The sequence below is a fragment of the Lycorma delicatula genome, chromosome 2, assembly GCF_047948215.1.
Source record: "Lycorma delicatula isolate Av1 chromosome 2, ASM4794821v1, whole genome shotgun sequence".
NCBI lineage: Eukaryota > Metazoa > Arthropoda > Insecta > Hemiptera > Fulgoridae > Lycorma > Lycorma delicatula.
Genome location: NC_134456.1, coordinates 180611982 through 180639477, shown reverse-complemented (window position 1 = coordinate 180639477; position 27496 = coordinate 180611982). Strand labels below are relative to the sequence as shown.

The window sequence follows — 27496 nt, the reverse complement described above, 5'->3', positions numbered from 1 at the left end:
AATGACAAGATTAAAAAAAGTCTCTACACTTTTTTTTCACTGATTCTGCACCTGTTAGTTCATTCAATTAAGAGGATGCAAAATAGATCAATTTTTAGTATTTGTGATGTTTATCTTTCAATAACCATTGTATTTGTATCAGTGTGTGAACATGTTACTAATGTTGTTTGTTGTAAAAGCCTTTTGGAATGATCCCAAATCCAGTTTCACCCCCCTTAAGAATGATTTTTTAAGGAAACCCCTGAAATATGTTTTATTGAATTTTGTAGCAAGTGTCGAGGTCAGATCTTCAGTTTGTAGTCATTGCATTAGAAATATCCATAGAAAATAGGAAGTTCATCATTTTAGATTTGTTTTTAAGGAAGCTACAATTTCTTTTACAGATTAGATTAGAATTATTTTTTTACCTGCACTCAAACTTTATTATAATTGGATCAAAAAATTACACCGAAATTTTGAAATCCATTTATGCATGGTTTTATAGTAGTAGTTTCATAAGTACAGTTTAATCCAAAAGTGGAGTTTTGATAATTCCACTGTTATCATCCATACTGAATTTCAAGCTTTTGTCACAACAGCTTCAGAATATAAATAGAGATTAGGAAGTATAACTTTAATCTTGTTGATCTTTAAAATGGTTTGAAGAAAAGCCTCTGAACTTAATGTAAATATCCAATATTGTTTAAATAAATATTTCTAACCAATGTATCTAAAAGAAAAAAACGATTTATTATTTATCTGTTTACACTCCCTTTTATCACATTAGGAAGAAGTTATGTCTTCTTAGCAGTAGATTACTATGTAAATGAACATTTCCACCAAGTTTCAAGTTTCTATCTTTCCAATATCGTTCCTTATTCTTTTTTAATTATTCCCTTATTCTTTTCAGTTCATTATTTATCTCCATAGCGGTTGTCAAAATAACTTCTTATTTATTCTCAAGGTACGCTCAGGAATAACTATGCCAGTTTCAGTTTATTAGATATTTGGGAAATGAAAATTTGTTGATAATGAATCTATAGGTCTTTCGCATTGAAACAGTTAAGTTTTTAGCTCTTTTGGTCTCCTGCTCCCTTTTTCTGTTTTACTCCTTGGGTATTGTAGAGTAAAAATTTTTTGCTTATCTTTTCTAAAGATCTATTAATAATAATAATAATATTAAATTTCAGGTTTCCAACCATTCAAGAAACATGAAAATTAGTACTATTTCTAACTTCCATTAGCTTCAGGAAATTTCATTGGAGTCAGAAATGACTCTAATCATTTGTCCTCAATCTAGTTAATTAGTGTGGCCATTTAATTAAGAATATTTCACAAAAAAAAAATGAAAATTATTTCAGAATGTACTCTACTTTTGGAAGTAAATATACAATTGAAATAATTATTTAATTAATGTAATTATTGTATGAAGTAATTGTAGTATACCCAGACTTATATAGATGTTTTTGAGTTAGAACTAGAGAAACATTTTGCCATGATTTCTATTACAATGAGGCTACATTGAAATTCTTGGGGGGAAATTGATGATTTAATATGTTTTTTGACCCGAAAAATAATAGTAAAGTGTTCCAAATCTGTGTATCCTCCAGTGTCTTTCTTAAAAAAAAGTTGTCAAGTCTAAAAAATTTGAGTTATCAAAATTAGAGATACATTTGTTAGGTTTGTGGTAAATTTATTTAAATTGTCAATAAACAAATACTGCTTAAGAAAAATATTTGTGAAGAATTTAATTCTGGAAAGATCAATGTAAGTATAGTCTACTGAAAACAAATGAAAGTTTTAGAAATTGAACTTTTGTTTAAAACAAAGCAGTTCAAGTTGTAGCATAAAAATGATATAATTTTAAACCATTGGTATTGCAAAAAGGTTTTGAAAAAAATTAACTGCAGAAATAAGTAAAAAAAAAATTAAGTTTAGTTCTCTAACAGTCTTTAAAGTTAATTTAGTAAAAAAATATTTATATGAAAATATGTCAAAATACATTTGTAATTGAACATGAAAGTATTGAGTAAAAGAACTTTATCTCACTGTTTATGGGATAACTTAAACTTATTTTAATACAGGAGGTTATGGTTTTTTTTTTTAAATCCATCAGAAGTAAAAAGAAATTATTTTTTATTATATTAAACTAATAGTTATTGTTAAGTCTTTAGAACTAGGATGGACTGTATTGATTGTTGGTTGAAAGAATGAAACAATATTCTTCTAGGATAGTTGAATTTAATGTGTAAAATACTAAACCACGTAAGTCACATTAGACAAAGAAAATGCATGATTGTGCCAGATGGGATTCTTAACTCGAATGAATGTATGAACTGGCTTGCAGGCCAGTGCTACTAGAAACTAGAGAGCAGCACTAGCTGGCTCAAACTAGCAACGGAACAGTTATTTTTCACACAATATTTTATCTAAATATGAAATTAAGTATTTCTTTCATTAATAACATTTATTTAGAGATTCATAAAAGACAGAAAAGTCGCTTGAAATATGGCTTTCTTTGTTGAATTGTTTAATTAAATTAATTTCAGATTATTTCTTTAAACTATCTGTAATATTATCCATTTCATTTATGTTGTAGAGAATATTTGGCTACATTTAAGAAGACAGTTGCTATGCATGAGTTTTTTTTAACACGTCTTGCACAGCATCCTGTATTTCGACATGATCATAATTTTCATGTCTTTTTAGAATATGATCAAGATTTGGCTGTACGTTCCAAAAACAAAAAGGAAGTATTTGAGGTAATTAGATTAATAAAAAAAATTTAATTTAATCTTGTAAGCTTTTCGGATCATAAATTTCAAATACAAAGTTAATTATTCAGTAGTTTTAAATTAATATTCACCGAAAATTACAGACCTGTAACTATTTTATCTTGCTTCATGTATTAATGTTATTTTTATCACTATTCATTAAAAAAGGTAGATAGGTATTATACAATAAATATACTGTACTTCATGTAATAAGCATGACACACATATGTGTGTCAGACAGCTATCAGTGCTGTCTTCCAAGTTTATTTAATTGAAGCACATTTCTTTGATATTACAGTAGAGTCATATTAGTCTAGTACAGTGATTCCCAAACTTTTCTGAGTCGCGATACCATTTCCAAGTTGCAGTACTCGATTTCAGTTAAAATTTTCCTTGGTACCCTACCCTAAGTAAATGTATGACTACTCTTAAGTAAAAGATAAAAATAAATAAAACTTGTATATCTTCATTATTTTTTTATTTTATTAACATTAAATTAGTAATTATAAATGTCTGGTTCAATTAATTATGAAGCTTTTACAATATGTCACAGCACCCTTGTGAAGAGGTGCACAGTTGCGAATCACTGGTCTAGTATATTAGTGTTTCTAATAATCCAAATAAAACTTGAATTAAAATTGAAGCCAAGCTGAAGTCAAATATACAGAGCGAGTCAAAAATACGAAAGCCCCTCAACTTTGTTCACAAAACCATTGCAGGTAGAATACTGTAACTTTCAGGGTAAGGTGTTGGTCAACTACTTTACCTTTTGATTAGAAATAGAATTTCATCAACTCCTTCTTGGGTGGCCCAGAGATGGATTGGCCCCTTTGGCCAATCCATCCTTCAGGAAAAAATGCATTTAAAATTTCATGTATCTGAAGATTGAAATGAGGCGAGGCAGCACCTTATTGAAACCAAATGTTTCGAAGTTGGGCCAACAACATTTTGAATGTTTGGAGTGATATGGTAGAGAAGCAAAGCCTCATATTTCACTGCATTTAAATTTCTATCAATAAATATAGGCTCTATCAATTGTCCACCAACAATACTTTTACTGGATACTGTGTGTGTGTGTGTGTGTGCCTCACGATACCAGTTTGGAAACTTATGGCGATTTACATTGCCATTTAAAAAAAATGTGGTCTCGTCTTTAAAAACTATGTTGTTTAATAGATTAGAATCTGCACAAATGTTGTTCATTATAATTTCACAGAACTCAAGTCTTTTAAATCTTTTAATGTTTTATTTTTATACTTGTAAAGGTGTGAAATCCTCTCCTGGCATGATCTTTAATGTATGTATTATCAGTAATAAATAAAGTAAAAATATCACTTATTACTTATTTTTAATAAATTTTTGCACATTAGTGCTTTTACGGTATGCACTGCTTCATCAGATGTGTTGAAACTTTTTTTTCATTAACTTTTTGTACTTAAAACTTTTTTTTACTGAAAAAAATGTTTCAACTGACTATAGCCAGGCATCTTTACCTTTTAAATTCTTATTTAAAAGTTTTAAAAGTGTGTGTGTTTAATAAGTCCACCAGGCTGATGTAGTTAATCAGTTGTTTAACAGAGCTGATTTTTGAAGTTGAAAGTTCTGAATTAGCTGAAGGTTGGCTGGCATTGACCTTGAAAATAGTTATTTGTTATAAATACTTTTACTTTAGTTAATAAATAAAAATATAATTATTTGTAACTTTTTAATACTGTTATTTTTTTAAGTCAGTTTTTATTTTTTATAAATTATTTTAGTTTTTAGGTTTTAATTATAATGTTTTATTTCGTTTAGGGATTTGTCAAATCATTTTCAAAAACAACTGATGAGTTGTTACTGTCAGCTACAGTAAAAGATGTTAATGATTTTTTTGATCAGGAGAAAAATTTCCTTATAGAGTATCATTCACATTTAAAAGATGCTACTGCAAAAGCTGATCGTATGACGAAAAAACATAAAGGTTGGTATATTAATATTTTGTATAATTCAGTAAGAGAAATTTCAGATTCATTTATTTATAAAATTTTTTCAGAAATGTACGAGGGCTATTTTTTAAGTTAGGTCCGATTGGCTGTAGCTATGTAAATTTTATGTGACTGTTGAAATGCGTATGCATCCCAGCACCCGGCATACCTTGCACAAATGCAGACTCCATTTGCAGTCGTAGTGTCACTGTATACAGTTTATGTTGTGAAGTTAAAATGTTTCAAATAATTGAACGGCCGATTGATTGTGAAATACAATTTGTGATTCAGTTTTTGACTGCAAGGAACATGTCAAGCAGCAGACATTCATCGCCAGAGATGTGAGGTTTATGGGCCTAATTCAATGAGTGGCAGCAAAGTGCGTAAATGGGTAAGGCTGTTCAAGGATGGGCAGGTCAATCTCCATGATGAACCACAATCGGGGCCAACCTTCTGTAATCGCAGATGATTTAGTGTGAAGTTGATGAAAAAAATTTTTGAAGACCGGTAATTCATGATTTTCACTTGTCACTGCTATCCCCACAAGTTTCAATTTCTGTGTTATACAAAATCGTTTCTGATATCCTGCAGTTTAAGAAAATGCTCATAATGGGTTCCCAGGTTGCTTTCTGAAGACACCAAAAAAGGGAATGGCTGGTGCTTTAACATCTTTTATGCAGGGTTAAAAATAAAAATTGACTTAAAAACAGTTTTACTGACATATTGATGAGAATAATTTTATCAATTTACCTGTGAAAAGTTAAATATGATATAAATTTGACAGAATAATAAATCAGATGGGCTATTTAAAGTTTTGAATTTTTTTATTGATAATAATTATATTTTTGATAGATGTTGCAGATTCATTCATCAAAATATCCACTGGTCTTCTTCAGTTAGCTACTCATGAACATCGTGATCTTGAAAAATTTTTGACTAAAGTTGCAGATACATTTGAAAAAGCTAGAGTAAGAATTTTGTATTATTATTTAATTGTGTCAGTGTTATTTTTATAAAAATTATTGTTTAGTAATTTGTTTTTTAAGTATATTTTAAAAATAGTAAACAAGTTTTACGATTAAAATTTTATAATGTTTACTAATTTAGACTTGTTTTATTGGTGGAAGTTCAATTTAGGTAGATAAATTAAGAATTCAGAATTTAAGGTTCATAAAAAAATCTGTTCTTACAGCATTATAAGTTCGATAAAGTTGCATTATCACTTGACATAAAGACAATGCATACATCTGCACATATTACTGTGCTACTTATCTTTTGTTTGCTTTATATGCAAAGATACTTTTCTCTGTTGTCAGTGTAACTAGTTGAACAGAATGGTAAGCTTTCACAAGTTTTATTTTGAAATGTATAATGTGATTTTTATATACATTTTAAAAGACATTTTATAAAAAATCTCTATACATTTCATTTTAAGGGTTTTATACTCCTAGAATCTAAAAATCTTTAATTTTTTTTGTTTATTATTTTTTTCTGGCATATATCAGGAGTACATAATTAACCTTTATTAAAGAGAATATTTTCTATTATTAAATTATAATTTATTTTAGAAATACCATAATAATTAAAAAAATCATATCTTTCAGTGGAGAGTCAATGGGTGTAGCAAACATTTTAATTATAATTCTTTGTGCCTTATGGCTTGGCTATAAGATTGGATAGTAGTACATCATAAGCCCCACAGAATGTGACTTCTTTTGAAATAGTCTTCAGAATTGTAACTGTAAATGAATATCTATGTTTTCTCCTTTTTTTATCATCATAACTTTAAGTTGTTTATAAATTGTTAATTTATTGTTTTTTTCTTGAATTTGTCAATGTTTCTTCACTTTGATTTTGCAGAAAAGTGAGGGCCGTGTTGCATCAGATGAAGATTTAAAATTGTCTGATCTTTTACGTTACTATATGAATGATTCATTTGCTGTTAAAAGACTGTTGTATCGTCGATTAAGATGTCTGGCCAATTATGAAGCTGCTAATCGTAATTTAGAGAAAGCTCGAGCGAAAAATAAAGATATACATGCGGTAAGATAATATATATTAATTAATACATAAAATGTTAATATCAGTTACTTTTTTTATTTAGACATGTAAATTCTTTACGTGCTTTTTAATGCATCAATACATGCTTTTATTTTGTTATTATTCATAAGCAAATTTATTTTTTATGAATTTGTATTCACTGGTTAATGATTATGCACAATTTTTATTGATGCAAAATTTTGTTATTAATTAAAGGCAGGTACAAGAAATAAAATTATTTTCACTTAAAAGTGGTTTTTTTTTTTTTGTAAAGTTGTTTCTGTGAAAGGAATTCCTATTTTGAAACACTGATTTGGTTCAATTGAAATACATTTTCAATTACAGTAATTGGTAATAAAATATTTGTTCATATGATCCCTAGTAATATTCCTCAAAATTTTCTTTTTAGATATAGTTTAAACATGTTTTATGACCCACACTGAAAATAAATATAGTACAGCTCTGCTGTACTCAATATACTGCAGATACGGATGTAACACGGATTATAACTTGTCTCCCAAAAAATATCTGAGTGTCTGAAAAAATAAAATAGAATGAAGAAATGCTAGTCACCCTACCATTGTATTCGATATCAGTATAAAACCCACATAAATCCTTTGAAATTATCAACAGTACGCTTCTAATATAACATCTATCAATTAGTTATGACCAATTTAAAGCCTTGGAATTCCCAGAAACATGATTCAATAAAATTAAACTATGATTCTAATACAGTAATAGGAGAAATTCTTATGATCTACTGCAATAACTCGTTTCCTGTAATAGCGATAAGACCATCAATGTGCTGCCTGTACAAGGCACAGTATACGGTATCTGAATGTTGTTACGTATTGTGATTTATTCCAAGCTGTTTTTACTGTGTTTTATCAGTATCTTTAAGTTTTATTACGTTGGTTAATTTATTAGATTTTGTAGTGTTTGTTTTCGTTTGTATTTGCCTAACATGACATCTAAATGAAAAATGTATTCTGTAAAGGAAAAATTAGAAATTATTGAAAAGGTTAAGGCAGGTCATTCGAAAGCTAGTTTACCCTGGGAATTTGGTGTGCCTGAAGATACTATATATGATTGGGTGAAAGAAGATAATTTGCATTCTTTTATTGATTCAATGGATGAAACAGTCAGATTTGATTGTAAAAAGGTTAGACTAGGTGTTGATAATGTTGTAGATGAGTGTATGTATCTTTGGTTTTTGCAAAACCGGAGTGAAGGAGTGCCGCTATCAGGGCCAATACTTCAAGCTCAGGCACTAAGTTTTCATGAACAAATTAACAATGGAGAAGAATTCAGTTCTTCTAGCAGTTGGTTATCACGATGGAAAATCTGTCGTGCCATAGACCAAGTAAATATCGACAAAGAATTTCATTCAGCAGAAGCGATGGCAGCCGAACATTTTTCACAAACAATATTACAGTTATAGAAGAGAATAACTTCAGTGACAAACAGTTGTATAATTGTGATGAAACTGCTTTGTATTATAAACTATTGCTAACAAAAACATTAGATGTGAAGCGGGCACCAAATAAGTCTGGTATGAAAATGAACAAAGAAAGGGTAACTTTTTTTTTGCATGCCAGTAAGTCAGGAAATCACAAATTGAAGCCGTTGCTCATTGGTAAGTATGCCAGCTCCACGTTGCTTCGAACACATTAATATGAATTCATTACCGGTTATTAAAAACAGTAAAAATGTGTGGATGACGTGTAATATATTTTTAACATGGTTTAATGATGAATTTGTGCCTTGTGTTAAAAATTATTTATTATTTCAAAGATTGTAAGAAAAAGCTTTTATTATGTCTTGACAATTGCCCTTCTCATCCGCCTACTGACTTGTTGAAATCTAAAGATGGAAAAATAATCACAATATTTTTACCCAAGAAAACCACATCTTTGATCCAACCATTAGACCGAGGTGCTATTCATAAGCATTTAAAGCTTATTACCGATGAGAGTTACTGATTGCTATCATTAATTCAGAATTACAAGCAACAGAATCTATTAAATCTGTGTCATTAAAAAGTGTTGTGTACAGTGCTGGAACAGCATGTAAATTCTATTACAGTTAAAAATTGTTGACTGGTATTGTTACAGAGTAATACAGAAGACATTGAAACAGGAAATGTTCATATTTTTATTGACAAACACGCACTGGAATTGTAAATTCAACTGGGCAAGAATTGTCTGTAAGTGATCTCAATGAGTGGGTTCAAGAAGACAGTCAAACACCCATTGCCCATTACATGACCAACGAAGAAATTGTCAACTCTGTTCTACAACCTAACGATAATTTGTCAGAGGAAGAAGGGGAAAGTGTTGCAGATATTGCTGTTACGGAGAGGTCTACACCCTCAATAAAAGACGTTCTGGAAAATGTAATAACATGGATGGAGCAACAAAGTGATAGATGACTGTCATTTATTGCATTTACAAAGTGTAAAGTCATATATTATAAAGAAGAAACATACGACAGCGAAACAAAAAACAATAACTTTTTATTTTAAAACATAATTTACATTGAAAGAAAAAATATCGTATCTTCCACACTTAATTTGTTTCTGTGTAAGTACACATTGTACTGTATTGGCTTTTTCTATTAAACCATTATTGCTTGATTTTTGCCTACCTTTTTAATTGATCCCCTTTGTGATTTAAAATTTACTTCTCGAAATAATGCAGTTGTCATGTAAGTCCCTCGATAACCGCATTATAGTGGGGTTATACGCTACTACTTTCCAAGTTTGAAAGTTTGATTGATGTATGAGCTAATAGTTTTATTACACTGGATTAGTTTAATAATTCGTTTTTAATTTGCTTTCTGATCATGCAATGTTGAATAAAAATTATAATCCTAGCTGGATTTATCTTTTGCATACAGATGTTTTTATGATTCATAAGATTTACAGTTTATCAATTATCAAGATTAATTGAGTCACATTAAACACATGTTAACATATTTGAGAGTGGGCATTAATTTAAAACGGCTGGTATAAAAACTTTTTGTATGTAGTAATGTACATTTTATAGTTTCTAGATGGAAAGTTAAGTAGATAATAATTTTTTCTTTGCTTCTTTCTGTTTCATTCGGACTAAAAATAAGAGACTATGACAAACAAAATTATGAAAAACAAATTATTTTGTTAATTAAAGAAGTTTGTAATATAATGATTATATCAAATGTTATTTGAGTCCTTTTTTAAAGATCATATGATTGAATTTACCTGTTGTGAAGCTGATTTACTTAGATTTTTGGAAAAGATTGAATTTGTAAATCTGAAGAGATATAAAAAAAGAAACTTATTGTGTCATCACAGTTGTCAAAAGATAGGTGAATGCTATTACAACATTTTATTGTTGGATGAAAATGGCAAGGATATTTTCAACTACCATTCAGTATGAATGCTAATGATCTAGAAATGGTGATCTAGAAATTTGATCTATACATTTTTATGAAGCAAAAGGAAAAAGTTCTTGTGAGTATATACGTTACAGGAGGAATTTTTAGTATAGGATATAAATGGCAAAAAAAATTGTCTATTTAAACATCTTATGTATTGTTGACTGAAGTTTGTTGAAAATGTTGATTATTATACTAAAAAAGGAAATTAAATACTACCAATAGAAAGCTCATATCGGCAATTAATTTCATTTTTCCTTTTATAACAGTATCATGTGCAAGTGAGAGTGGACTTCGCATTCTGTTCACATAAATGTACAGGTTTCATTGCATCAGTAATCACTAAAATTATCAGAATTGTGATAAAATCAATTATTTCAATTAATAAAAATAAAGTTTGTGTTTCACAAACCTTGTACAAACATGTTTAGCTTAAATATTAGGCATATTCGTGAAGTAAGAATCATTTATACATAGCTGTTATATCATTTTTGTTCCTGTCCAGTTTATGTTACCCGTATATGTCTGATTGTGAATGAATGTGTGTTGGTGTTCTAACATCTATTGACTATGACTTGTTGCTTTTGATATTGTGATTTAAATAAATAGAATTTCTGTAACACTCATCAGTGAATTGAAAGCCTGCCTTCTGTCAGTTACAATTTTGCACAGTAAATAACCTGAAACACAAGAAAATTATTATAAGATTTGAAATTGAGAGTTAATTTTTTTTAAATTTTATATAACTTCCTCCAACATATCATTTGTGATTGGAAAAGACCAGCCGATGTGCTTTTCATCGGACTCATTTTCTTGTATTTCATTCTATACTTCAACTTATTTACATATTTTTGTAAACTTACTGTTTTTTGTCCTTATATTTAATATGTCTCAATGAATTTTCAAAGGTTTGAAGTGTCTTGTTTGTAAATATGAATCACAGATTGCTAACTTACATTTGGCAGGATATTCTCTGAACTTACACTGATAAAGATATTGTAGAAATAGCATGTAAATTTGAATCACATAGAGGCATAAAAGCATAGTCGCTAGATTTATAAATTCTACTGTGCATGTACAACTTAAATTATTATAATTCTGCAGGTGCTATTTCCAATTATATTTAACTGTTTTACCCTCCTTTTGTAATAATTCAGGAGTGGGAAAGATCATCATATTTTTTTGTTGTTGGTTAACTAGAAGTAAAATGTTATAAAGACAAAACACATTTTATAATTATTTTACTATCATCTATGCATCATGTGATTATGTGTAACATTTAGTATGTGGAAATAATTACATTGTATAGTTGTCATTTTTACCTAATTCCTGATTTTTATGTTTGTTTTTTTTCCTTTATCGAAGGCCCAAGAGGTGGCAGAAGTGAGTAAAATTATTTTTTACCATGTCATGTAAAAAAAAATGTCATGTTTAGATTTGTTGCATTCTATATGTGTACATAAAGTAAATGTATTATTTTAGCATGTTGTTAGCATAAAACAATAGATCTGCAAAATTATCACTGTTAGTGTATGTTTTTATTAAACATTGTTGTGGATAAAATATTAAAAATTACCTTTTAAAAGCCAGATGTTATTTATTAAAGCTGAATTTATTGGTTATGTAAATTATACAATTGTAAATACTTTTTATCCAGTTTTCATTGTTTTGCCGCTTTCTTTAGATATTTTTATTTGATTTGTATTTATACATATTACTCGATGCTCAAGAATGATATTTTGCATTTTGTTTTTATTTTTCATCATGATTTTTTGCTAGTAACTAGGTACAGAATGCGGGTAGAAGCCTTTTGAATTTTAGAAATTTGCTTTGCTGACTTTGCCCTATTCTCTTGGTAATGCATTTTTTTTTTGTTACTTCACAGTGTTTGCTTTATATCTCTTATATCCTTTAGTAATATCAGTCAGTATTCCCAGACTGATGAATCATGTAGGATTTATGACATTGTTACTTGTATCACTTGTTGGTACTACATTACTAGGAGCACATTTACATATGGTACCAATTGATTCAACTGATATAATGGAAATTTCCACAGTATTGTAATAGTAATTTTTGACTGAGAAGTGAGTGTTAAAATTATTGGAGCAGCAGTCAATTGCAATTTTTTCCACAGCTTAGATTTCCAACTATAATTTTTTAAATGACCTAAGCATATATGTTGATATGTTAAATTCAAAAAGATCTTGGTTTTAGTGTATCAAAAATTAAAATTACTGAAATTTTTCCTGTGTGTTTATTATGATTTAGAATTTATACCAAAGAATTTTTGTGATATTACACTCAGAAATATCAAAATTGATCAGAAGTTTTTATCGGAAAAAATAATAAATTTAAATAAAATTTTTTTTCACAAAATTGTTTCCTTATATATTCAGTAAATATTCTTCCTTACGTATATTGTTTATACAAAATTTTTTTCAAAATGAATGCATATGAATTGCAATCATTAGATTTAGTGCTTCATCCATCTTTGCCCCATTTTGCATTTTTGTTGTTGCTGACAAAAATGTTTTCAGTCGAGAAAATTCTTTCATTAATGACTAATCTGTTTTTGTCTTTAAATTTTGATTCTAGCAGAAGATTATTGTTGGAATTGGAAGAATAAATGTTTAGAATGCAGTCAAAAGTTTAATGGATTGAAATTTATATGTCTGTAATTTGTTGATGTTTTGGTGATGTGTATATTTTTTTGCAGTTTATGCTCTTCAAATGTCTTCACATAAAGATTTTTATTGCATTTAGATTTTCTAGGTTATTGTAAATATTATGTAATGATAATTTGTTTTATGATGATAATACAGGTGTTTGATTGATAAATCCTGAATCTGCATTACTGTAGAGTATTGTATGTACTTATTGTGTGCTTGAAGCCACTTCGTGTTTTTCCACTGTAAAGTTGTGTGGTCAGAATAGTTTAAGTTTTTACACTTTTCAAGCATTATGTTTATTTGATGATAGTGTTCTATGATTGATAGTTTATTTTATTTTAAAAGCTATTTTATTACCTTTTATTTATTAAGTTATTGCTAATTTGCCTACATTTATGTGTACTCATTTACGCAAATCACAGTTGCCAGAAGTTCATTAAATTTTCCATTATGATTGTGTTATTTACAAAAAAATGTTTTCTGTACTGATGGGTTGCATTAATTAAGGAGTCGCAAGTCTTCTCATTACTAAAAACAATGCAATTGTTAACGTAGCTAGCTAGCTGCTTATCTTTTTAATAAAATTTCAGTTACGTGAATATATAAAATGCTATAGCTTGTAGAAATTATCTATAACATATACCATTGTTATGCAATAAATGCATATCATTCAGTTTTTTTTATTTCATAGAATTTCATGTCTTTTCCTGTAAGTATAATTTTATTTTGTATTATTTTGTAAAGAGATTATAAACATCAGCATTTAGGAAATTTAAGAAGAATTTAAACTGTCCTTTAAATACTTCTGTTGTTTGGTTTGACTTCTATTTGCTATTTTTGCTCTCATAAAAATAAAAATTATTTTTTAGTTGTGAGTTATATATCTTAACACTATTGTGCTATTGTTGAATACAGTTGAAATTCATGTATGTAGAATACAAGGACCCTTGTACTTCTCTTGTTTTTAAATATACCTAAGCACTATTTTTCATACTCGTTCATAACAAATTTATGGAATTTTGAAATTGCACTTCTTGGCAAAGAGATGAAAAACAAGTTATATATAATTACAAGTTTATCTTTACATATATATATATATATATAATCTTCCACAACTCATAGAAGTTTTTTTTCAAACTATGTCACTAATTTTCTCTTCTGCGATGTGGTCGCTGCAGTGATGGCATTTGTGCTTTTCATCTAAAGGTTTTAGGTTAAAAACCAGCCAGGTACAGCATTTGTTAACAAGCTAGAAACTTAACATATTTAATTTAATTTAGAATTTTTACATCATGCCTTAAGCTTATATATGTTATGCAATGAGTTTGATTTAATTGAGATATAAAACTCATTGACTTCAAGTGATTAGTGTTACATAACTACAAAAACAAACTTATTCTTTTGTAATGCTACTGCAAAATATTTTGCAGATCTATTGTTTTATTTCCAACAGATGTAACATAACTAAAATATGATTTATTTAATTTACTCTTAGTACGTGAAATAATTGTTATATTGTATCCCTTTTACCTCAAAAACAAAGTATTTGCTGTAGTTAACGGCAATGCATTCTTTTCTATTGGTTAGAGTTGCATGAAATATGCTATAGAAATTAACTTTATATTTTAACCAATTTTTTTTGGTTTGTTTAGTTTTATTTTGCTAGATTTTTATCTTATGATATAGTACTTATTTATTTTATTTGTTGTTTTAGCTCCTAACTTATTTGTGTATTATTTTTTATTCACCTAGCAATATCAGTGTTTCAAAATCTGTGTTGATACTTAAATATTTATAATGAAATACATCTTAATTTTTACATTGAATGGGACAGAATAATGACTTTCAAATAATTGTTAACTATAAACACATCAAGTTGGTTATTACTTATATGTATCATACAGCTGAAACTGAAGGACCTTTTTACATCTAGTTATTAGTACTGCTAGTTTTTATAATTAGAAAATGTGATTGAAGAATTCTTTTTGCACTGAAATTTCACATCTGGGAAGCTAATTTATTATTGTTGGTAACAAAATGCAGTACTCTGACTTTTTGATACTATTCTTTGAATCTTAAAATGTTGGAAAGTTGGGTTTATTTTGTAAACACAGGAGGTTGTAAAGCAGACTTCTTAATAAAGTAACTTTAGTACTCAATAAAATTATTTAAAATTTAAAAAAAAAATCATAAATAAGTGATTAAGTTGTGAAAATGTTGAATTTTAAATATTAATCTTATTTTTTTAAATTTTTCCTTGAAGCGGTACATTTGGTTTGAATGTAAACAAGTAGAAAGTTAAACATTAAACTGGTTGAAAAGAAACCTACATTTTAGTTTGTCTTTACCAATTTATAGCAATAAATTTATTTTAAAATATTTTCTATGAAAATGCAAAGAAGAATGTCATACTGTCTGAAAGATTCTCCAATCTAGGAATCTCCACAGAAACATTGCAAATAACAAATAGATTTTTATAGTGGGTATAAATATTCTTTTAATTGTTTTACATCTAGTGTCATCCATAGAGTATTGATAAAAAGTTCTTTGATACATTAAAATGATAATACAATTTTTTTTTAAATTAGCCAATACGTAAACCATGTTTATTAATCTTAATTTATACTATATTATCTTTTTTCTTCTGTTTACTTTTATTCTTTATACATATAATGTGTAACCCATTGGATTTAGAATTGCAGAAGTATTTTCTAACATCTGTTGTATTATTTTCTTTGGTTTTCACAAACCAGTTTTGCTTGTGTAATTGAAACAAGTTTTCTTGTGTCCATTTCATTATAATAGGTGTAACCAATCTGAGTCACAGTGATATAAATTAACACATTAACTTTCTAATGTAATTAGCCAAAAATCTATCAAAAGACATAATGAATGTTCGCAGTAGTAAATTTAACATATTAATTTAAAATAATGCTTAGTATTTGATTTAGTTGTAGATCATGAATTTAAAAACTATGTTGTCAACTGTTACATTAACTAAAGTCAACCAAAAAATTGTGGCTATTATAAAATGTTATTTTGGAAGGTTTTATTATGTCTTATATAAAATTTCAGATTGAGGTAATGATTCAATTGATTTGGCGGTCCTTGCCTAAGCAGAATTTTGATTTGTTGTGATTAGATCTTCAAATTCTTTTTAATTAAACTTTTTTAAATGTATGAAATTATTTGTAAAATGATGAAACCTAAAATGAATTGGAAATAATCAGAATTGGAATTTTAAATATATCAGCTAATATTCCTGAATTAATTGAAGAAAGAATTCAGAAAATAATTAGCATATTAAAAAAGGAAATAAATGAATACTGATTATGAAATACGTAAACTTATAAAACTTGTAACAACAGATTTCATGTATGTTAGCTTTAGATCATCTTAATTTTATGTAAAGTAGCTTATCAGTTTCATAAAAAAAATAGTGTAATACTTAATTTTTTTGCAGCAATAGTTATACCCATTAATGTATTAAATTTATTTTTTAATTGCAATAACATAATTTTTGCTTTTTACATCTTAAAACTGACTTAGTAATGTAATTGTTTTCTTTCATGCTTATATTTGAAAAATCTGAAAAGCAAATTTCAAGTTGTAGCTGCTTGTTTTAAATAAATTTATTTTCTATTTACCTTTATCCATTTCAACTAACCCTATCTATTTTAGCTTTGCTTTTGCCTTTAATAATATAAATTCCTTATTAGAAGTAAAATAAATTTTCCCCTCATTTGGTTTATAGACGATAACAATATTTAGAATACTTTATACAGTTGTTCAATATTTCTTTTTTTATCTACTGCATGACCATTTTTTATGTATAATATAGCTTCATTTGCTGTTCTATATATAAATTTATTGCTGTTCATCATTATACTTGCTTAAAATACAATATTTAAATTTTGAAAATTTTTCATTGAGATATTTTAGTTTTAATTTCTTGCTTTTGAAAATAAGATATATTTAAATTGCATGAAAGACTACGAAGATCTTTTTTTGTGAAGAAAACAGTGAATATAAGTAAAGGGTAGTTGGAAAAAGTCTTTTCACAGTTCCAGCCACTATTGGTTAGCATAAAATTTTGTTATGAGATTGCCTCATAACTGGCGTTAGCTCAGTTACTATTTGGCAGTGAATTGGTTTTGTGATGTCCACTCTCACGTCCCTAGCAATGTCATTCCAATTTTATCAAAACTTTTCATAATTTTTAAAATTATGTGTATGATTAATTGTCAGTTAATGATTTAGTGGGCTTTTGCTGTTTTTAATCTGTTTATTTATTCATAGTGGCAATTAAAGACTAATTCTTATTGATTTTTTTTTGTATGATAAACTTGTATAAAATGTGTATAAAAAATGTCAACTTTTTAAAACCGCAGGTGGTAGAAATACTACCACTCTGACACAGATCTTGGCAATTTAGGATAGTACTTAAATTTATTTATTTATGTATTCTAAAATTTAATAAATATGAAGTAAGAATATTGAAGCCACTTTTTACATGTGAATGATAGGATTTTTAATTTATTGAAATTTTTAAGTTATAGGTTTATTAACGTTAACATTATTCAGTTAGGAATACGCAATTTGGATTATCATTTTCACAAAATATGATTCATGTGGCTTTAATTAAAAGTCCTCTAATCTTCTGTATGGAGTTAGGAAACAGATATGATTTATCTTATCTCTTGCCCAAAACCAAAGTAGTATATTCATAGCTCCATTTTATTTAATATAAGTATATCTATTTTAATTTTCCGTGCGCGCTCATGTGTGTTTGTGTGTGTCTTTTGGACTAGAGACATTGTATAATGCATTATTTCATTACAGAAATTGCTACAGTAGTATGTTGGTTGGTACTATCTGTCCCTTCTTTCTTATAGCTGTGATGTATGTAAAGCTCCTGAGGTATGAACAAATGAGGTAGGTTTGCTTTCTCAGAGAGTAAAAGTGTTCATTATCTTGTTAGTCTTTGTGAACAGAATGAATATGTGGTGAATTACCAGCTGCATTTTGGTGGCTTGGTTTGCTGAAAACAGTATATTCAATTATAAAGAATTATGCAGTTAAGAAATACTTCATTTCACACTTCCCACTATAAGCCTGATGGGGGATTCTTGTAATTTTTGAGAATTGCTAAATTGTTTTAAAAGGTAACATCTTATCCTAATGGAATAAAAAAAGAGAAAAGGTTAGGGTTTGTAGTTTAGGGATCATATTTTTAAATTTCACATAATGCCTTTGGTTGTTAATTTATGGTATATAGCAAATGTTTATTTTTTATTTGTCTTTTAATTTGTTACAGGCTGAAAAAGCACAGCAAGAAGCTTGTGAAAAATTTGAAAAAATGTCTGATCAAGGAAAAGAGGGTTAGTATTTTTGTGAAAATCTGTAACTGTTGAATGTTAATTTAATGTCCGTATAACATTTTAGATTATATTAATGCAGAAATGTTTCTTTCTTTCTATTTTTTTAAATGATAAAAAAATATTAAAGTTGTGTAAGTATACTACAATTTCATGTCCTCTTAGTAGATTATTTTTTCAAGTTTTAAGTGAATATTTACTTAAATATTTATAAAAAGTATATCTTTTAAGCAGTGTAAGTTTAATAGACATTCAAATAATACTTTTTTTCTAAGTAATTTGTTTTATCACACAACTACTTCTGCAGATGTGTGAATTTAATGTATTCTATATTAAGAATGTGGAAAAGTTTTAAAAATTTTAGATAGAGTCTCAGTCATGTTTGTTTAATATTTTTAAATCATACTTTGTTAATTCTTATTTTGTAATTTTTCAGTTGGTTATGACAGATGTTACTAAACAAACCTTTATACTCACATTAACTTTATATTTGATTGCACTTAATTAGTTCTTAGATTGGAATATTATAAAATGAAACCATCATTAATTTAACATAACTATTTAATGAATTAATTAAATATTCACAGTTTTTAGTTTAAAATATTACCATAAATGTGAAAATATTAAATAAAAACTTTAAATTTTGCTGATGTTTTTCTGGCTGAAATTAGGTATGAGTTTAAAGGAAATGAAAATATAGATTTCTTGTTAGGGAAGAAATAAAATATGAAAGTAAAAAAAAATTGAACATGAGTGATGAAATAAAATATAAAGGGGAATAAATGAGTTAAATATTATGGTAGAATATAATATACCAGAAGTTGTAATTTTGTTAATTAAATGGTAGGAAAGTTTTATGTAGAAAAGAAATTTTGATATCAAATATAGATTTAGGAATTAGTAAAAAGGTTATTTAAAATAGAATAGCTATTGTATGGAAAGTAATGCTTTATGATAGCAAAACATGGAATGAAATGCCAGGAAAACTAATTGAAATAAAAAATAACTTGATTGAATGAAATGAAGAGGTCTAAAATAATTTTTTTAAGAGAAAAGTTTCTGGCAGAATTTTCTAAAAAAATTGAACAGAGATGGTGAACTTCTTTAAATCAGTTACACATAATTGATGGTATTAAAGCAGTTGAAGAAATGAGAAACTTTTGTCAAAAAATTTTAATTTGTTAGTTTGGTTATAAATATCCAAAGCACCTAGAGTTAAGGGTGAATTTAGGTGTGGATACTGAGTACACTGTCTCATTTACAATTCAAGGGCATGATTCTTGCTGTTTGGTTTTTCTTTTTAAAAATTTGCCAGAAATTATCATAATTATGTAAATCAATTACATAATTGATCAGCTTTTAATCCCAGCACCTGCATAATGATTTTGCTGGATCCAATTGTTACCTATAAAATGATTATAATTGAATAATGAATGTAAGATTGGTAAATATTTTCACTATTACTACTAGTATGTATGCATAACTTTTTTTCAGAATTAATCGACTTTAAGACCAGGAGAGTTCAACAGTTTAGAAAAAATCTTATCGAATTAGCTGAGCTTGAAATCAAACACGCAAAGGTATTCATTCTGTTTATATATATATATATATATTAAATGTTTAAAAAATTATTCCTTATGTATTAAGTTGAGTATATTTATTTTGTCATTGGTTTCTACATTATTTCTTCTTTCCTTGTTGAAACAGTAGCTGTGAAAGTGAAAATAATATATAAAAATAATAAAAATGAATTTTTTGTACATTCCTCATTCTTGAAAACTAGTTATTTTGTTCAGATATTGGTTTCTGTTGTAGTCTAATGGACTTTATTAAAATTAACAACAAGTTTGAAAGCTTTGGGGTTAAGGTTATTCAGGGTGAGGTTATTTTAATTGCATTGGAATTTTGTGTTATAAAAAGTTGTGATAACTTTTATGTTTATGAATTTGTTAGGTTTAAAAAAAATGATGCATTTGTGATCCTTGATTTTACTCTTTATTTTAGGACTTACATTGTTTGCTGGTTACTATTAACTGCATTTCAAGTTTCATTATAAAATTCTTCTGCAAGAAAATTTTCTTTGATTGTAATTTTAAACAGACAGAGATTTTATGTAAATTAATGTAATGTTTTTTTTTTTTTTTATTAAGGATACAACACCATGTCTAGCACACTTAAGTTTGTTCTATTCACCTCTTAAGTATAAATAAATACTTCTCATCTCTGGAGAACTGTAAAGCTTTCTATTGTAATTCAATAAGTTTCCTCATAATGTTATCAATCTCATTTTACAATAAATTTATTCAGTATGTTAAAATTCGTTACTTTTGTAAAAAATCATTATTTAATTCATTGAGTTCTGTTTTTTCTAGTTGCCTGTTTCACATGATGTTGATGTTAATTTCAATAGATTTGCATTTTAATAATATTCTTATTTTTGTATTTAAATATAACTATGTAACTTGAAATATGAACAAAAGTGTTGCAGTTTGGTTCTCAGGCAAGTGTCCCATTGGTAATTATGTGTATATTCTTATTAATGGTAATAGTAGTAGTAGTACTATTTTTTTTATTGCTCAATACGTATAACTTTTGGCTGTCATGTTTATTTCATATAGAACAGTATCAGACCATATTGTTTTGCTTTGAAGCATTTCAATGAAATGCTGTTTCTCATCATTATCAGCATTTACTATGATTTTGTGTGCTCCTGTCTAAACTATCATTATACCTTGGGGATATTGAAATAATCAGAATGAGTTTTCAGGATATAGAAATGTAAACTATCAGCTCATTATTTGCTGTTTTCAATATAGACCATTTTGATTACTATTACTAAATTCAGCTTTTTGAATTATTTTTACATAACAACATAATATTTCAACTTACTAAAAAGTAACATGTTATGCTTTCATTTATGTTTTTAAACAATTATCTAATAATAATCTAAAAAAGGTCTTCCAGTTAATTTAAGTAAAAAGTTTTATTTTCCAAAAACATTATACATTTAAGTTTTTTTTTTACTAGATCTGAATTTTATCTACATTTAATACTTTAAAATTTTTGTTTTATTCTGTTCCCATTTGATTTATTTACCTCCACTTAATTACATTGGTGTTATTTTTTATTGTTATTGTTTTTAGGCGTTAATAACTTTTCTTTTGTTAATTTTGTATTTTATATTACTCTTATAAATGTTTTCCTACATTTTTCTGTGATTCTATCATAGAAATTTTAGAAAGGTTCTTTTTACTTTAATTGAATCACTTTCTTACCATTTCTGACATGACTTATGTAATGTAAATTATATCTTAATGACTTAATATTCTGATCTGAACAAAGTATTTTCTTATGTGTTTTAGCTGCTGCTTATTTTTATGTAGGTATTAAATACTTTTTTTTTAATTTGTTTATCTGTTTTAGGCCCAAGTGCAGCTTTATAAAAACTGTTTGGCATCTTTAAGAGAAGAGGAGTGACCCAGGGCACTACAAGTTCTAATTCAATATTCTCCCGTTACACCTCCAACACCTATATTTGCAGATCTGATATTTACACCGAAAATAAAAGAAAAACAAAAAGAAGTCTAGCATATTTTATTAATTTATCATTACATATAAATATGTTACGTATTAATTCATAATAGTTATTCATTGTCACAGATAAATATTTAAATATATATCAGCTTCATTATCATTTCACTTTGAATAGAAATAAAAAAAATTATATGAATCATTTTCATGTTTATAATAGTTCATTCATGAGATATAATAAATTATATTAGATTTTTAATTGTAAAATTATATAATCATCATTCATTATGTTACTTTTTTCCTTTACTTTTATTCCTTAGAAATAGTATCTATAATTATTTTTTTAAAAACTCATTTTAGAAAAAAATATTTCATGTTTTCGTATTTTGCAATACATTAGTTTTTTATATGTTAAAAACTATACATACATTTATGAGTGATAGCATTCATGTAGTCCATTAATGTTAATACAATAGTTATATTACTTTTGGTACATAATTTAATTAATATTTTTATAATTTAGTAATTATTTATAGTGTTCTAATAATTTATAGTAATACTTCATGTAAAATTTTACAAAATGAAGTAAAATTTTACTTCATGTAAACTTTTACATGATGAAATTGGTAGTAACCTACTGCTGTGTGTATATTATATTGATAAAGTTAATTTTTAAAAACATTTTATTTATAAAAAAAAATAGTTTAATTAAACTCTACGTGTGATATTTATCATATACATGGTATATAGTAGTAAATTGAAATTTAAAATGTTATTCAGGATTTTATATTTAAAGAAATAATGATACAGTTTAGATTTGTGTGTGCGCGTGCATGCATGGTGTAATAATATAGCTATTACTTTTATGAATGCTATTTTGAACTGATTATTTTCTAACTTTGTTATTTGAGATATTGTATTGGGTAGTTTAAAGGCATTGTCATAAATTCTCAAAAAAAAATATTGTGATTCCATTATCTCATTCATATTATTTAAACTATTTATGATGGATAAAGTTTTCATGTATGTATATATTCCTGGAAAAGTAAATTTGAGAAAAATATCATTCAGTCATAAGATTGGACACTTAAAATAGATTACATTTATTTTATATATCAAATAAGATATCATTTATAAAGGGATAACTAAAATTTCTGGATTAGAATTAAAGATGAAATTTTAAAACAAATATATTTGTAGTTACTCATTTAAGAGAAAAAAAACCAATATATGGTAGAAATTGGTAATAGTTAAAAGTACATTCACAAAAGTTCTTGTATGCATTTTTTGTTAGACCCATTTTTTTTTTAATGGATGTAAAACAGCCCAAATTTAATAAACATTTTTGAGATTATGAGCTAATGGTATAAAAGGAATATCATATAATTTAGTAGATATTGATTTCAACTTTAAATAGTTGCCTGTATTTATAAAAATGCATTATTTTGTTATGTATAAAAACAAAACAAAAAAATAGTTTGTTGTAGAGCTGAATGTCTATTTTTAATTTAATTCAATTCCGTCATTATCTGTACTCAACAGTGAGTGTTTTTTCAAAGTATGGTCTTCCTACAAAATTTTAAAACTGTCCATACTTTCTCTGAAAGAATTGGTTCTTCCTGGAAGTAAAGTATATAGCATATACTTTATGTAGTTTGTTCAGTTTTGGTGAACATTTGAGTTTTTTAATAAATTGAAAAATTATAAAGATAAAGATATTTGCAAAAAAAGTTTCATCACTAGTTATAGTACCGTGCTTCAAGTTCATTTTTGGCAGCTATACAATTCTTTTATGCTTTATATTTATATAAAGTTTGATAACTTCTAAGTTAGGTTTCAAATTTTTTTATTATGTTATTTTGAACTTACCTTTAATAATGATAAATTATTCCTCTTAATTCTTTTAAACTGTTTAATATATGTAAGCAGTGTTTAAACTTATTGATAATTAGGTTACCGTAATCAAAAGTACAGTTATGTAAGTATAAAAAATGCATAACTAATCTTCATCATTTTTATAAATACCAGCTATTAAAATTATTAAAAATTAAACATTTTCATTATATTAAAATATAATTGTTTTTCATTATATTATAATAATATTATCATAAATAAAATTCTTCTCTACCCTGTTGTAGAATAGACTTGAATTGTGGTCACTGTTCTGAGTTCTGGTTTTGTAAAACTGTAGTAGATGTAATTTGAATTACATATTTGTTATAAAATTAATTTTTTTATATTTAATTGTTAATAGTTTTTTAAGTTTGGTGATCTGTGAACACACTATTCATTGTTAATAAATGTTCTTGTTATTTTAATCAGAACTATGCAGTATAATTTTACAGTTACAAATAATTTAATTGCATAATATTTTGAATTTAAATTACAAATTTCAGCATCCAGTAATCGTAAATGCAATTATAATTACCCTTGATAGTAGTTAAATTATACTTAAAGATTTAAAACAGTATAGATATATAAATAATATGATTGTAATAAACATTTTCTCAGGGTCATTAGATTTATATTTATTTTTTTTATGTTTAACTCAATTTTTCACAGCTGTTCAATGGTTATGATTTTCTGGCATTCAGTTTTATTTTATTTGATAATTATGTTTTGATCTAAAGCCTTCTGCCCAAAATGTAACCTTTGAATAATTTTATGTATTTAGATTTCTTTCAGTAATTATTATACATTCCATTATGATGTGGTTCAGATATTGTATATATATATATATATATATATATATATATAATATATATATAACTGTTTTTTTTTGTGGTAACATATAAAATGTACCATGCTATTATCATATTTGTTATCTTTTTTTAGTCGTTTTTTAATAAGATAATATTTTTATTCTAAGCCTGTATGTATGTTTGTGCATAGATCAGCTAGCTTTATATAAAATATTTATAAACATTACTAAGACTATAAGAATTATTTTATTTTTACTGTTATTATTATAATGTAATATAATCTTTTACAATCTAGTTTTCATTATTTATGCAGTGTATCCCAGTTTTGCATAATATAATAGGTATTATTGGTATAGTTTATTTTTATTTATATTGCTTTATTTAACTGAAACCAGTTAATTGTTTTTCAACACAGTTTATATACAATTTGTGACTTGTTAAAAAAAGGGGGGAAAAACTAAAATAACTAATTTATAATGTTAATATATTGATAGCCAATTATGTTTAAAATTGAAAATGTTTTGGTGCCAATTTATTTCTTATTCTTACACTTTTACCTGTGTTCTCTTATCATAAATATTTGTTGGTGCTAATGAAATAATCAATTGTATTTATTTTAAATAGTATTCTCAAATTTTTTTAAATTAGCAATTTTCATATTTACTTGTATTAAATTACAGCTAGGTTTTTTATTGTGTTTCATCATATAAACTGCACTGATTTAATGAATTTAAGGTTCACTTATAGTAATTATTGCACGATCAAAATTTATACATTAATTTTAAATTACACAATTCCTTGTACTGAACTTATGACATTAATGATTCTATTATTATATACTCTTGGCCAGTTTTTGGTATTGATTAAACACAGTGAATAAAGATATTCATTAAAGATAATGATAATATTAATATTTTATATTAATATTTAATTAAAGATGGATTAATTATAAACTGGCCTTAGTATGTTGGAGTTAGAATGAATTACCTTCTTACCTGTTTGTCTTTGTATATGTACTATATAAAACATCTGGTATCTGTTACAAAAGAAATAGGTACTTCTGTTTCATATTATCAAATACCAAAATTTTCAGAATTTCTAAAAACAAGTAAAAGTATGCCTTTTTTGTATTTCCTGTAACATTTTTCCTATCGTAATTTCTGATTTAAAAATTATTGTAAATAATTAATTATAATTTATAATCTGAAAATTAAACAAAAATTATCATAAATTTTTGAAATCTGAGCTGTTCATTATGTAAATTATAACTAAATAAAATGAGGTAATAATACATATTTCTGAGATGTTATTACAGTTTCATACAAATATGGGAAATTGCAAAATTGCAAGGTGAATTTAATGAGTTACTTATCGATTGACAGTATTGTACTTGACTTAAGAATATTAATATAGATTAATATTTATGTACCTATTAGTCGTTTATGGCATCTTTTTTCATTATACAAATTGTGCAGTTTTTAAAATTAAAAAAAAATTATTGACAAATTAATTTTCTAAGTTAATATTTTCAAAAAATATTAATTCTTTAAGGAATAATATCAATTACAGCATTTATATATTACAATTAATTAAATTATTCATGAAAATTAATTTAATAGTCATCCTTCACTTCTTTCTCTTTAACTTTGACCCTAGTTTAATGTATTTGTTATCTAGGATTTCTTTATTCTCTTATAATTAATCAAATATCACTTTTTTTTCATAAACACCATCATTTTTGTAGATTTTTTATATATGTAGTTTATATAAATGATAATATAAACATGTTCATAAAAAGTGAAATATTTTATATTATTCTATTAAAATCTGAATAAACTTTATGAATATAGTAGTTATATTACTGTAATATATGTACTTTTCTTTGATTGTCATTTTTCAGTACTCTTCTCTATACCAGAAGCATTTTATAGATGTTGTTCTTTGTAATATTACTAATTTCCATCATGTTTTGTTTAAGTTCAAATATTACATTACATAATAATTTACAGTTTTACTTATAAGCTCTAGGTAATATCAGTAACAGTCGTCTTTTTCATAAAATCTATTATTTTCATTGTGTTTGTGGTTGTTAGCAGCCAACTATCAAACTTCTCTCTCATCGCTGGATTAAACATATATTTTGTGTGTTCTCAATGTGCATCTTGTAATAAATTAAGTTAACCAGTAGATAATTATTTCATTAGTGATAAGATTGTTCATTTATAATATTAAATGACATAAACCAAAAAGAGTAGACATGTTCTTTATTTCTAATTAAAAAATGCATTTTTGTTGCTGAAGAAGTAGTACAGACAAACCAAATTACTTCAATAATAAATAAGAAAACAATAAGATAGCATAAAATGTAAGAAATTAAAATTATTTGTTAATAATATTATCCCTTGAAAACCCATTTAGAATTGATTAATATTAACAAAAAAAAACATTTTTATGTTCAAAACCATATTTTTGGTAGTAATTTTATGATATTTATTTGCCCTTTATAATCCTATTCCTACTTTATATGAATTTAATGTTTATTCATATCTAGAACTTTAATACTAGCTTTGGAATGGTTTATGTATTACACATGCAAACATTTTATGCATTCCTTACCATATGCTACATGTAATTTATTCTTTACACAATTCTCCAGGTTTGTAATAGAATTTGAACTGTATTCATAACATAATTTTTTAACATAATTTTTTTTGGGACATCTTAAATCAAGTGAGAAATTAGTACAAGTATAGATACCATTTAAAATAAAAATGGATGCATTAAAAGTAATATTGTGCTGATAATTTATTTGCCCATGTATATTTTTGCATTCATTAAATCATCATGCTGCATTATTTCATAGTTAAAAGGTAATTTCTTACAGATTCTTCTTGATTGCTCTTAGAAATCTTATTATTATACTTTCTTTTTTTAAAGTAAGTACTAACTAAATTTAGTTTAAGCATATAACCATAAACTTTAATATCTAGCGGTCAGTATAAAACCAAAGTCTCGTGGTTATCTGGTAAAGCTTTAATC

The 27496-nt window shown here is 26.2% G+C and overlaps 1 protein-coding gene across 1 annotated transcript in view; it reads left to right on the top strand.

Annotated features, from left to right (window-relative positions):
- Positions 1 to 22189, top strand: part of Snx6 (sorting nexin 6) — a 51935-nt gene extending 29746 nt beyond the window's left edge. Inside the window, exons 6-12 of the mRNA XM_075358035.1 lie at positions 2579 to 2741; positions 4548 to 4713; positions 5570 to 5685; positions 6578 to 6760; positions 18164 to 18227; positions 19719 to 19804; positions 21648 to 22189. Of these exons, the coding sequence (XP_075214150.1) occupies positions 2579 to 2741; positions 4548 to 4713; positions 5570 to 5685; positions 6578 to 6760; positions 18164 to 18227; positions 19719 to 19804; positions 21648 to 21701 (832 nt within the window). The 3' untranslated portion in view covers positions 21702 to 22189. The remainder of the gene's footprint in view (positions 1 to 2578; positions 2742 to 4547; positions 4714 to 5569; positions 5686 to 6577; positions 6761 to 18163; positions 18228 to 19718; positions 19805 to 21647) is intronic.
- The last annotated feature ends 5307 nt before the right edge of the window (positions 22190 to 27496 follow it).